The 12,820-nt window shown below is 44.1% G+C and overlaps 1 protein-coding gene and 1 long non-coding RNA gene across 10 annotated transcripts in view; both read right to left on the minus strand.

Moving 5' to 3' along the window:
- Positions 1 to 725: 725 nt before the first annotated feature.
- Positions 726 to 6,615, minus strand: LOC119318436. 9 transcript variants are annotated; one of them, XR_005154126.1, is made up of 9 exons: positions 6,002 to 6,615; positions 4,954 to 5,898; positions 4,642 to 4,707; positions 4,476 to 4,550; positions 2,975 to 3,322; positions 2,407 to 2,500; positions 2,138 to 2,221; positions 1,700 to 1,943; positions 726 to 1,170 (listed from the first exon to the last, which is right to left on the minus strand). It is a non-coding gene; the product is annotated as an uncharacterized LOC119318436 (long non-coding RNA). The 9 variants fall into 9 exon arrangements; XR_005154119.1 differs by lacking the exon at positions 2,975 to 3,322 and adding an exon at positions 3,556 to 3,609; XR_005154121.1 differs by lacking the exon at positions 2,975 to 3,322 and adding an exon at positions 3,556 to 3,609 and having other exon boundaries at positions 4,954 to 5,901.
- A 3,364-nt stretch (positions 6,616 to 9,979) lies between these two features.
- LOC119318465 (probable glutathione S-transferase DHAR1, cytosolic) overlaps positions 9,980 to 12,820 on the minus strand; it is a 5,002-nt gene continuing 2,161 nt past the window's right edge. The window contains exons 3-6 of the mRNA XM_037593028.1: positions 11,619 to 11,765; positions 10,815 to 10,932; positions 10,425 to 10,565; positions 9,980 to 10,333 (exon numbers count right to left, since the gene is read on the minus strand). Coding sequence (XP_037448925.1) covers positions 10,247 to 10,333; positions 10,425 to 10,565; positions 10,815 to 10,932; positions 11,619 to 11,765 — 493 coding nt within the window. The 3' untranslated portion in view covers positions 9,980 to 10,246. The remainder of the gene's footprint in view (positions 10,334 to 10,424; positions 10,566 to 10,814; positions 10,933 to 11,618; positions 11,766 to 12,820) is intronic.

Genomic DNA, 12,820 nt, shown 5'->3' on the forward strand with positions numbered 1-12,820 from the left:
CATGTGGTTTGCATCATGAAGCGATCAATGCCATAGAAGAACGAGCAACAACGCCGGCACCAGCGAGTCCTGCTTCAGAACTTATAGCACCATCAACATTGATCTTGATGAACCCAATATCAGGGGGGCGCCAACCGTGCCCTGGCAGTATAGTAGCTTGTGCAGCTGGTATATCTAGCAAGGCTAGATCTTCTCGTATGCGATGAACAGAGTACACCGGATCCACATGTTCCTTCTCATGAGTCCATCGGTTCCATCATGTTTGGTCTTTTATAAGTAGTAAATAGAGGCCCAGAGGTATTTTGCTCTCACATGCACGTATCTTTTTTTGAGTTTCATTTTTTTAAATGTTTTTATTTAAATAGTTGAGGCTACGCCACGATTTTTTTTTCCAGTTACCCTCCACGTTGGGGGTCTGAGCTGAATTGTTTTCTAAGTTTTGTCTCACTTTTTTGATTCATCCGGTTTTCAGCACTTCTTTATTTATATTTAGAGTATTTTCGTACTATCGTGGAAAGCAAATAGAACATTGACGATGAATCGCTTGAATTTGAGAAGCAACACAGAATGGCTAAGTGGAGCAACGACAGACGGCAAATGTTTCATTGAAACACTAAAACATACTAGTATAATGCCCGTGCGTTGCCACGGGCTCTTGAAATGTTTTGCTTGAATTATGTAAACATAATGCATGTAAAAAAAAGATAGCACAGGTATAATCGAGTAATAATTTAAGTCCACTTCACTTACATTGTAAACTGTTAATAAAAGGCAATTTGACAATGCATACATATAGTGCGATGATCAAACTAAAAATTTGTTACAAATTAATATCTATTTGATGCGTTTAACAAATTCTTGCATAATAACCGTCCACCATGACCGCTCCACCACCATCCCGAGGCTCGACATGAGTCAACTTTAATCGTGTCAAATATACATTGTTTGGATCCTCATGCACATTAAGCAACATTCTTAATTTTTTTCTACCTATAAACCACTATTCTTCTTCGTCTTCGTTCTCCTGCTCCTCTTCACTTACTATCTCTACATTCCCTGTCCAAGCCAACCGCAACCATCAATGGCCCATCCGGCTCAAAATCCCCAAACCTTCTACACCCAGACTACAAATTTTGAGGGACTTTTTGCCAATATTTTCTCCTTTCAAGTCTGCAAACAACAATATTAATGTAAAGTAATTAGTGTAAAGTGGTTTATGCCCACTCATGGCCAGTACAACCACAAACTCTGTCGTCTCGCCTACATGATGTGTGTCTACTCCCACAATTTTTCCCCTTACTCTAGCGAGGCCTCCATTACTTCCGAATATTTTGTTCGGATTATTTGCCATCAAGGATAAATTAGCATATGTGATAAAAGTCCCTATGATTTGACACTAGAGGTAGAGCAACATGAAAAATAAAAGATCATGCTTATAATCTTTGGACTTTTGTAGTTTAAAAAAATGGCGATAATATTACAACATTTTTCAAACTCCCGTCCTAATTGAAAATGATTGATGCATTAAGGAACACCTATGGAATCCAAAAAAAAAAACTAATAGCAAGCGACAGTGACATGGATGGCTACCTTATTGCTTTGGAAGTGGATGGCATGAGCCGTCCCCCATATGCACGAAATAGTACCAGCCATGCACAGTTAGCCAAGAAACATTGGGTCAAAACAAGGATGTTGGTACCTTGAGCAACGACGCCATCACGTTGATAAATGCCCAACCCAATTGCTCGTCGCCATCCTCGGCCACCACCTGGACACACTCCTCTAGACCCAGGCGTTTCGAACGACATCCTCCCTGCTTCCCCTGGGCGATGGCCGACTACCGTAACTTCTCTGGAGCGAATCCTTCCAAAGCGCTGCCGACAACATCGTCCCTGTGGCGCTGCTCCTTCCTTTTCGTGCATTTTGCTTCATTGACCTCCTTCCTATGAAGTTTTAGTTACAAGGTACATTTCAGTAATCAGTAAAAAATGCAGATATTAGTACAAGAAAAATGTGCCACTTGACAAAGTTTTAGTAGAAATCAGATTTTCGTACAACAAGATATTTTAGTACGTACTAAAAAGAATAGTACAAGGGCAATAATCCAAACAATATCATCAGAAGTATGAAACTGAACCTTTAGTCGCAGCAGGTGACTACCCTTGTCATCTCAAGATTCAAGCCTCTCCTCTTATCTTGTTCTCCGAGCATGCACTAAAAACTGCAAAAAATACAGAACATGTACATGTGTGAACTGAAATAGTGGAACTCAAACAAACCTTCATCGATAGATCTTTCTTGAACTATATGGTCGATTATGTACATGGTCCTCATAATGAAAACTAAAATATTGGGTTAGCCTTTCCCATATCTTTTTTGAAGAAAATCATAAGCATCAGCACCTACTATGTGGAAGACAAATCTCCCAGCTTGTTTATGATTCAGAACTCAACTGCATTCAGGCCAATACGAATAGCATCTCAAGGATCTAGGTAAATACCTGGAACAAAACTCAATGAAGAACCCTAACATCAGTCAAAACTAAACATGGAAATTTTGAACTCACTGACTTTATGTCAGTCCAGTAGAACGCCCGTGCATTGCTACGGGCTACAATGCATATAAATAAATCAAAAAAATAATTAAATTCTAAAGTGGAAGCTCATTTCTCCCTCCTACTTTCGAGTGTGAACGTACATCAAACGGACATCTAACAGGATCCCCAAAATTCAACCGTCTGGAGAATAGGGTATCTTCAAATCCATGCATATCCATATGTGAGGAAGAAATATGGTTATCCAGACTATCTGCCATGTTATCTCTAACATGCGCGGACCGAACAAATTAAAAAAAACACCCACGACGCACCCTTCTCCTTCCCTGCCGAACCCTCACCTCCCCGCTCGTTTCCCGCCATAGCGGGACATTTTTCACTGGAGCCCTCTCCATTGAAACCAGATAACGCCCATCTCACCTTTGTCATGTCGCACTCTCTTCTTCACATTGTATTTCCCCACGGACCGCCGAGGAGTCCCCCGCCAACCGCCCCGCTCTCCGTTTTGTTCCCCTCCCCATGTGTTTCTGTCGATAGGGGGGAGTTGTGCGCCACCTATGACACCCTCCGAGCCAAGAAGGTAGATCTGATGTCTCCTTAGCCATTTTCAGATTGTAACATATAGTTCCCCTCCCCATGTGTTTTTGTGGAACCAACGTCGGGGGGTCAGCTGAGCGCCACCCTGGCGCTGGTTTTGGCAATGCTCCATGTGCCCAGAGATTCCGCGTGATCCACCGATGCAGTGAAGGCAGGATATTCCTGTTAGTACTGTATATATGCCATTAGGGCCTCTTGTACTGCCTTCAAGATTAAAAAAAATAGATCTATACAAGAAAAGCAGATCCTTCAAAATTGCAATATCAACAAATATTACACCTATGCATTACTAAGGTCTAAGGAGTATTAAAATATGAGATTTACAGGAAACAAATTGGAAAACTATTGAGATATTTCAAAAGAGAAAACATATATACAAGGGAATATATTGCTTCAATTCTCACATTTTCAGGCCTGTCACCTCCATCGTAATTATATGTGTCTTTATCCCTCTAGGACTACAGGAGAAAAATGCATATGCACACGTTAGTGGGTACCATGTTAACAAAAGAAAGTTCTTTCGATTAACAATAGCAGTACCATGAATGTTGTTCCACTTCTCTACAGCGCAATGGTTGCCTGGCACTGAAAAGTCTATCTCATTCTTACCTGCTGAATGGTTTCCTTTAGCTGTCGCTATTCTTTACGGATATACCGTTGCTGGCCTAACTGTCTCTCGTGAAATCACGTTAGAGCATGTGTGACTGGACTATATATTCCCTCCATCCGAAAAAGCTTGGGACAAGCTTTTTTGGATGGAGGGAGTATGTTGGACTGGAATATATGTGTCTCGGCTGGATTGGACCTATCCGGCCGTTAGATACTTGTGGTGTGAGGAATGAAAGGAACAGTGTATACAGATGAGTAAATATGGTACTATATAAATGCAAAGGTATCACAACTATTGTCTGTTGGTCTAGTGAGAAACGACGTAGCTCTTTTGCCACCAAATTATCCTGAAACATGCAAATACAGTACAAAAAGATGTTGGATTGGCCCGCTGAATAACAAATTCAGTTAGAATTTCATGTCGGCAGCAATCAAGATTTCTTATTGCCATTACGAAAGGACGAAGCAGAGTAGAGATAGCAGCAACTGGCCACCAAATGTTCGGACTACGATTGTTTGAGAGCACGTGGCAAAATCTTGAAGTTATTTTGGAGCTATCAAATACTGCAATCCATATGATCATATATTACATCACATAAGAATAAGATGCTACTGTAAATGATATACTTACTGAATTTAATTTATCAGGTAAACGTTCAGTCACTACAACATTATTTAGTTCTGCAAACATCTTGATTAATAGATTACGGGATACCTTTAGAAGACTTGATGTAACCAACGTGTGACTAATCCATCCTGTCAAGTTTGTTGGGAATTCCAATAGCATGTACTGCAGGTAATCATGCGAAACAAATTCTGGAATATAAAGAGGGACAACAAAGAGTTATAGGTTGAAGTGGTATATAGTTTCAAACGATTACCTGATAAACATAGTGTCAGTCTCCAACTCTGCAATAATGACCTCTTATGCAGGAACCTACAAGAAACTGAGGGAAATACATATGCAAAATCAAGCTGTACATTTGACAGTACTTGGTAAGAATGGTAAGATACAGATAATTAAAGTACATAACTTGCAAAACAATTTGTTTGCTGCATTAGGATTAGAAAACACATCAATCACTGCATTTCTAAGATTGTAAACCTGAACCTCCACAGTTAGTACTCCATGACAAAGAGCAAAAGCAATGCATCGATGCATAACCAAACCACACGGGGATGCCAACATTCACCTAGAAAACCTGCTGGAAGTACAAAATCCCTGACAGCCCGGGGAATCGAAGAATTCGCCTTTTCATCTTTGACAGTGTTCATCAAAGATTCATCATGATTCTCCCAATGAACATGCAGCTTAGAGTTGCCATCCAACAAATACTTGATAGTCACGTCAATCAGACAATGAGAAACTCTCGCAAATACAGACTTGATAACTCTTTGCAAATTCAGTCAGGCATATCAGCAAACAAATGGACGGCTGCTATTGGATTTCAGAAAAGAAGATACCAATCTGTTGCGGCCACATTCCCAGGCAGATGTGGCGTCCATGGCTGCTGAGTCATGCGACCTTTGGCAAGTATGCAACCAATTTCAGAAGAGAAGATACCAATCTGTTGTGGCCATGTTCCCAAGCTGATGTGGCGTCCATGGCTATTGTGTCATACGATCTTTGGCAAGTATGCAACCAATTAGAACTGAATGTTTCAGAGATGGTATGAATTAATTAGACTTATAACTAAATTGCTGAGATTAAACATACATTACTTCGGCCTTCAGTCCTAGCAGCTGAAACACATGAAGAAGGCAATTGATTTGCAAAAAATAAAGGGGGTGATGGAGAGAACATGTAACTCACTCAAGAATTACACAACCAACACGAATCTATTACGGAGCATTATAAAAATTATTAACTTTAAAGTATGATCCGTGAGATAAAAAATAAGATAGTGTTTTTTATTCAATCGCCATATTTTGAACTGATACTTCGAAACAAACCTGTTGTGACATTTTGCTAGCAATCAGGTCACTGAAGGTGGGGCGGTGTCGGACGAAAAATAAGCAGTTTGGATTATCCACATACCTCTGTTGGTTTACCATATCACATGATGCAGCCGATGTGCATAAAATCAATAGCCGTGGGGAAGATTTGTGTTCTTTGCTCTTCTCCTTCATCATTCATACTGCTAGCATGGAGAAAAAGCATTGTTGCCCATCTCTTATTTGAAAAGATCGCAAAATCCAAAAAAGGATGAAATGTAGAGACTGCGAGAGCAATAGGAATACCACCGATGGATCCCCTCAGTGGTCGTATGTTGATTGAATATTTGCCGCTGATGATCTGTACTTGAGGCAGGCCTCGAGGCGTTGGCATCCAGCACTCCTTTGTCTCGGTGCCCAGCGGCAACGGTGCCAAGGGGGACAGTTCGTCGGCGCCGCCACCGTCTCCTCACCGCCAAGATCAGCCTCCAGTCTCGCGTTGAGAGGAAGAAACGGGCGGGCAGGCAGGTACCTGCACTTGCCGGTGCGCGGCGGCAGTACCCGCTCGATCTGCGCCTGCATCTGCTCGTCGGCGCCGAGCGCCTCCTCCTCGCCGCGCACATCATGGGGGGTTCCTCGTCGGCGCCGCGCTCCCGGCGCTCTACATCCTCGACGGCCTCCGATCCGGGGACACCACGGGGATCGCCGCCGAGAGTGAGAGAGAAGGTGGGGGCCGGGCTTAGCCGGGATCGGGGGAGCAGATGGAGGACGGGCGGCGCCGGGAGCCGGGGAGGAGGTCGGGGGCTGGCGGCACCGAGCGGCGGCGAAGGGATCTAGCGGTGGTGGTGAGGGGACGAAGGGCGGCGGCGGCGAACGAGGGCACAGAGTTGGGCAACTGTTTCTCGCTCGAGGGCAACAGACCTCGGTCTTACGTGCGGGTGGTTGGTTTGTGATTTTTTTCGCTGGTTAATTTTCGCCGGTTTATTTTTGCTAGTTTGTTTTCGTTCGTGACAGATAGGTGCGACGGGAGGTTAGGCGCGTGGGGGCGGGTGTGGGACTCGATCGTGGGGTTTTCTTTGGTTTTTTGCGGCTGAGCGGGAGGTGGGAGGAAGTACCAAAGAAGTACCAAAAAAGACCGGGTGAGGTGGGACGAAAATAAAACCCGAAACGCGACCTACCAACTGAGACATTAGGAGTAGAGATAGGTAAAACGAAATATGAGATAAACATATGAATGGGTTGAGATTTGTTTGCAAGGGTTGAATCGGATCTGCGATTCACCGAAACAAGACAAGGGTTCTGAAAATCCTAGCGGATCTTTCCGGTTCCTCAGATGGAAGGAAACCTTTACATCCGGGAACTGTTCAGGGACGCGACAAACCTGTAAGCCTACCAATAAACGAGAACCTGAACCTTTTGCCTCTTTCTAACGGAGAACGGTTAATTAGGAACCCATCCATGGTTGAAATTTGACCCAAAAAATGGCTGAAATTGAATTACTACATTTTTTTAAATCTGTTTGTCAAAAAGGTTTCTTTATTCATTTTTTCTGGACAAATTAAATTTTTGGTCAAAATTCGGTAAAATACCTGCCCCATGTGCCAAAACCACCTTTAGATCAAGTGAGGGGGCCAGTTACACGAATCCGGTATTGAAGTAATTTGTTGAAGAATCTGATGCCTGATGGTCACACATCGGGAGTGGGAAGTTTAATTCGTTGAGGTCACGGGTAATGGTGCATGGAGGTCAACCGGCACTGGCTGGTTGGGTCCTCAAATGGGAGGTACGGTGGTTGTGTGGAGATGGAGATTTCTCTTCCTCCTCATCGGTATGATTTTCTGCTACTGCTCTTCTTCATTCTTTGTGCTACTCTAGAGGGATGCCTTGCTTTGTCCGAGCGGTTGGCCCCGCCGTGGCGTCGGAATCAGATCCTTCTTCTCTTCCATCTGGAAGGGGCATATATAGCGGTGCTCAAAGCCATAGATGACGAAGGCTGATGCAAGCGTGTTGCATGCACAAGTGTGTCCTTGTCTTTTTGGCGCCGGTGTGAAGAAAAAGGGAAGCAACGTGGCAACGATTATGCCGTGGTTGAAGATGATGACCTGCTTGTGTTTGGTTGCAGATTCTTGTTTTGCAGGTGTCTTCTCACAAGATTTAGGAATGAGAACATAGAGCTTCAGAGATCTTCATGTTTTACTGGTTGTTTCAGGCTGCCCTCTGTTTTTCAGTTTCTTCATATGTGTGTTAGGGTCTCCTTATACGGGTCAAAGACTTCGTGTTATTTGAATACAAGCATACTTTAAAAAAGGAGTGAGAAGTTTAATTTGTTGAATCAAGTGAGGGGGCAATTTTCTACTCCCTCCGCAAAGAAATATAAAAGTGTTCCTTATTAAAATAGTAATCTAAACACTCTTATATTTGTTTACAGAGGAAGTGCTTTCTTGAAAAGAATGATTACTTTTGATTAGGAGGAATTCACCCATGGTCACACGTTTGCAGTGTTAATTATTTCCCACTCCTGATGCAGAAGCTGCTGCCTGCGGCCTGCCCCATCTCACGAGTCAACACCACTGGCCTGAAGAAACGGCGTACCACACGTTACTTCCTCGGAGGCGCTCGTCCACTCCTACAGCATAACTACACCTGACCTAGCAAATCTGAATTTTACGCAGCTCCATTATTCATTCATACGGAAAGAAGTTCACACCACAATACTTGCAACCCCGCTAGAACCAGAACACACACATAACACCCACACACACACACCAGGTAGGGGATAGTCCACGCAGCAAGTGCAAGCTCGCGACAACCAGAGCACATCATGCCTCGAATTAACTTTCGGTACCCACCCGGCGATCAGGTGTTGTTTCAACGTGCGCTGGATTTTACCGCTCCTGTTGAAGCGCTACGCCGCGCGCTAAATTCTGCAGTAAGAGCATCTCTATCAGACTTCTTAAAATCGTTAGCTGTAAAACTAGGATACGGGTCAAAAAAATGTATTTTAAGGGTTCATTTTAGCTACGACCGAACAAATATTTTAAAATAAACTGTAAAACTGGGATAAAGATTTCCTTTCTCCGGTCCGGCCGCTGCCGCCCCTCCCCCAGCCAGTCATGCCCAACCCCGTCGGCCGCGCCCCGTCGCCCGTCGGCCGTGCCCCGTCGCCCGTTGGCCGCACTCCCTCCCTGCCGGCCGCACGCCGTCACCACGCCGCCGCGCCCAGCCTCGCCAGCCACGCCCCGTCGCCTCGGCCGACCGCGCCCAGCCTCGCCGGCCACGCCCCGTCACCTCCGCTCGTCCAATTCGAACCGGCGGTGCTCGATTGCCGCGTCTAGCGGCCTTTTCCGATGTGCGGTGATGAATTCCGGCGAGTTTAGGGCGTATTCTGACGAACTCCGCGGCGGCATGTTTGTTCCGACGAGGTTTGACCGGTGTACGGGCCCCCCTAGGTTCGGCCTTCAAACCTCCAAATATAAGGGTTTCGGGTGAGCATTTTCGGTGGCCCTTAAAAAATTTATGGGTTGGACCACTTTTACGGTTTCTGTTCTGGACATTTTTTTTCGACCAAACTGTAAAACGCAAAAATTATAAGGATTTGACCACTTATACTGGGTCTGCTAGAGATCATCTAAAGCAGCCACCCTCCTGCGCACGCTAAAATGCTATTTCGGCGTTGTCAAAAAAAAATTAGCGTGCCACTCTGCCGCGCGCCTGTTGGAGATGCTCTTAGGAACCCCATCCATGGTTGAAATCTGACTGAAAAAATGGCTGAAATTGAATTACTACATTTTACAAAATCTGTTTGTCAAAGGTTTGATGAAACTTTGGCAGATTGGTCAGCATGGCAGTGCTGATTTCACATACGTCTTTCAATTTTTCTTCTGGACAATTTTAATTTTGTTGGTCAAAATTCGGTAAAATACCCGCAACATGTGCCAAAACCACCTTTAGATCAAGTGAGGGGGCTGTAAATTAAACAGGACATGTGTTCGGGGTTGAAATATTCTCACTTCTCTCGAAACCATTGCATCTGGGAACGGTTGAGAGACGGGACAAAACCTACAAACGTACCCATTAACGAACCCCGAACCTTTTATTTCTACTTTCTAGAAGAGAATGATTACTTTTGATTAGGAGGAATCCATCCATGGCCACACCATCTCCAGCGTTAAACAAGCTGCTGCCTGCCCACATCTCACGAGTCACATCGTAGACACCATTGCCCTGAAGAAACAGCGTATACCACATGTTACTTCCTCAGATGCGCTCATCCACTCTACAGCATGGCAAATCTGAATTTTATGCAGCTCCATTATTTATCCATCATACGACAAAAGGTTCACACCACAATTCATGCACCCTTGCTTGCACCAGAACACGCACATAACACCCACACACACAAGCCAGGCAAGGGACAGTCCACGCAGAGTGCACGCTTGCGACAACCAGAGCACATCAAGGCTCGAATTATTCCAACCTAGACAGGGCCTACTGCTGCCCATCACTACCGACACAATGGGGGTGGGTCGGGTCTCCAAGCGGCGGGAGGGCTTACGGGTTCACTTTCGGCGCCCACCCGGCGATCAGGTTCTCCTTGGTCGCCTTGGTCTTGACGAACGACTCGCGGCTGAAGAGAGCCTGCGTGCAGGGGAGAACATAGTGATGAGCCTCGGCAACTTCATCTATGGACAAAGATTTGGAAGCGGCAAAAGAAGGTAATGTGTGTTACCTCGGTGTAGGCATGGACGCTGGTCAGGGTTTCAGGGACCTTCCAGCCCTTGAAGTGCTCCAGGGCGACCTGGAGGTGGTAGAGCTTCGGAGCCAGGCTGAGATCGACGGCGGAGATGTTCGCCCCGTTGATGTAGGGTCCCTGCAAGCAAAAGTTTCGTTAGATCAAGATCAGGCCAAATGTTCAGCCTGAACAAACAAAGGCCCCACGTCTTGCATGATAAGGTGATGTGACAAAATGAAATTATTGCAGACAGGATGAGTGCTGAGATAGTGAAGCCGGTGAGTGAAGCTTGGATATAATGGAATGGTTGCGGAAGCATGTGTTATGTCTATTCCACTGCAGAAAGCAACTGCCACATCAACTGCGGAGACAGCTCAGCCTACTTACATGGGCCTTCAGGTGCTCTTCGAGTGCCTGCAGCTCGTCAACAAGTGCCTTCTCCGAACCATCGCTGGCATCCTTGCTCTTCAAGAACGTGACGAAGGTGGAGAAGATCTTTGATCCCCTGTTTATCACAGGCCACAACCAAATTCAAAAGCCATACTCAGAACATGGTAAAAGAAATGGACAACGACTACTAAACTACTTTGTTGGTGAAACAAGACGGCATCAAAACAGAATTTGTAGTTCTTTTAGTAAACAGAAATAAATCATGTTACTGCAGTCATTTCACTAAGTTATCAAAATCAGTTACTTGCCAGATGCTATTGTAGCTAACTCTCTACAGATGCATAAATACCTTAATTCAGAGGAAATCATGCCCAAATTGTCCATGAAACCAACTCAAGTTTCAAATCCAAAGGCCTCTAGAAGCTCTTTTTATTTTCCTTTTTAAATAGGGAAGATAGCAAGTTTATTACTACTAGCACCACTAGGCTGTTCAAATAGCATAATAGACCATGCAAGAAAAGAGAGATAAACAATTTCTATTGTAACTAACTGCAGAGAAATGCAACTCCCTTATTACGAGATCATGCAAAAAAGTTGTCACAAAACTACTAACAATCACAATTCCCAAAGACTTTAGAAGTATATATAACCTAGCAGCGCCATACCAAATATATCTCTGAAACGAAAGAAAATTTCTGCTTATGAGACCACAACAAGGATCTCGAAATGCAAGAAATAGCAAAGTTTTTAAACTTCAGAGAAGCAAAAGTGGATTTTGCAATGAGGCGTCAAGAAACTTACACTGATGCATACTCAGGAGGGGTCACAAGTGATGGAGTTGGGTACTTCTCCTCAATGACTTGAGTGATCACATCAGAATCAGCAATCCATTTGCCATCACCACCGTTATACACAGGCACCTTGCCCTCCGGATTGATCTTCAGGAACCTGAAAGAGTCATTACAGTAGATTAGTTTAAGAAGTTTGCAAACAGGGCAAGCTCCACATCCCAACACCATCGGATCCCTACAGATTCAGTCTGAAAAATGCAACACTATCTTCTTAATCAGACCTCTGCCGGTACTAAAGATCTAGAATGTCATGGAAATGGTAACTAAAAAATCTGCACATGAAAGCATGCAAACATTCTGTATTTCGTTTGCTCTCTATAGAATTGCTTCTCGTGTCCCCAGCATCAAAATCATGCACATTTAGATACATGTTCAATAAAAACAAAGGTATGAGAGTACTAAACTGCAAAAGCCCATTGAATTTCTATTATATTCTTTTAGACACAGTAGCAGGAGCACTTCCATTCATATAGATAATTAACACTGTTTACAAGGAAATTCTGAGTGTTAAGGCAACAATCTCACAAAAAGAAGCAACAACAGATTTGGTCCCCTACCCTGTCAAAACACAGGGTTAGAGGCTGTGAAAGCCATGCCAGAAATTGAGAACACCCTTTTGATCATTGAGAACACCCTTTTGATCATTTCGACTAGTGCAGATACAAGTTAGGAAAATTCATGCATAACGGACCAGCCTCCAGTAAAGGAAAGTAATTCCAAACCAAACTCAGTAAATCCGACTTGCAACCAATCAAAGTTAAATGCAACACTCTGGCCATATGTTCCATTGGGGATAATATCTAATGGCTTTGAGCTTGCAACCTAGCAAAACATAGGGCATAATGCTGTCCAGTATCAACTCAAAGGCTTGTTGCATATCAAGCTATCCCAACATGCACATCTGCATAGATAAGCCCCGACCCCGTATAAGAACTAGCAAAATGGAAGTGGTAGCTTCTCTTAGATTTCTTCAATGCCAATCAAATGGTCAATGTTTTATTTGCTTCATAGGGAAATCCTCTAGTTACATGGTAAACTCCAAACAAACGTGACGTGTCATTGAGCTAACGCATGATGCTGCACTCATTGTTGCAGAGTAATGTCTGCAATGCTTTAATGCCCAAGACGTTGGAACAGCTGGCAATTCAGCTT

This window comes from Triticum dicoccoides, chromosome 1B (genome assembly GCF_002162155.2).
Source record: "Triticum dicoccoides isolate Atlit2015 ecotype Zavitan chromosome 1B, WEW_v2.0, whole genome shotgun sequence".
NCBI lineage: Eukaryota > Viridiplantae > Streptophyta > Magnoliopsida > Poales > Poaceae > Triticum > Triticum dicoccoides.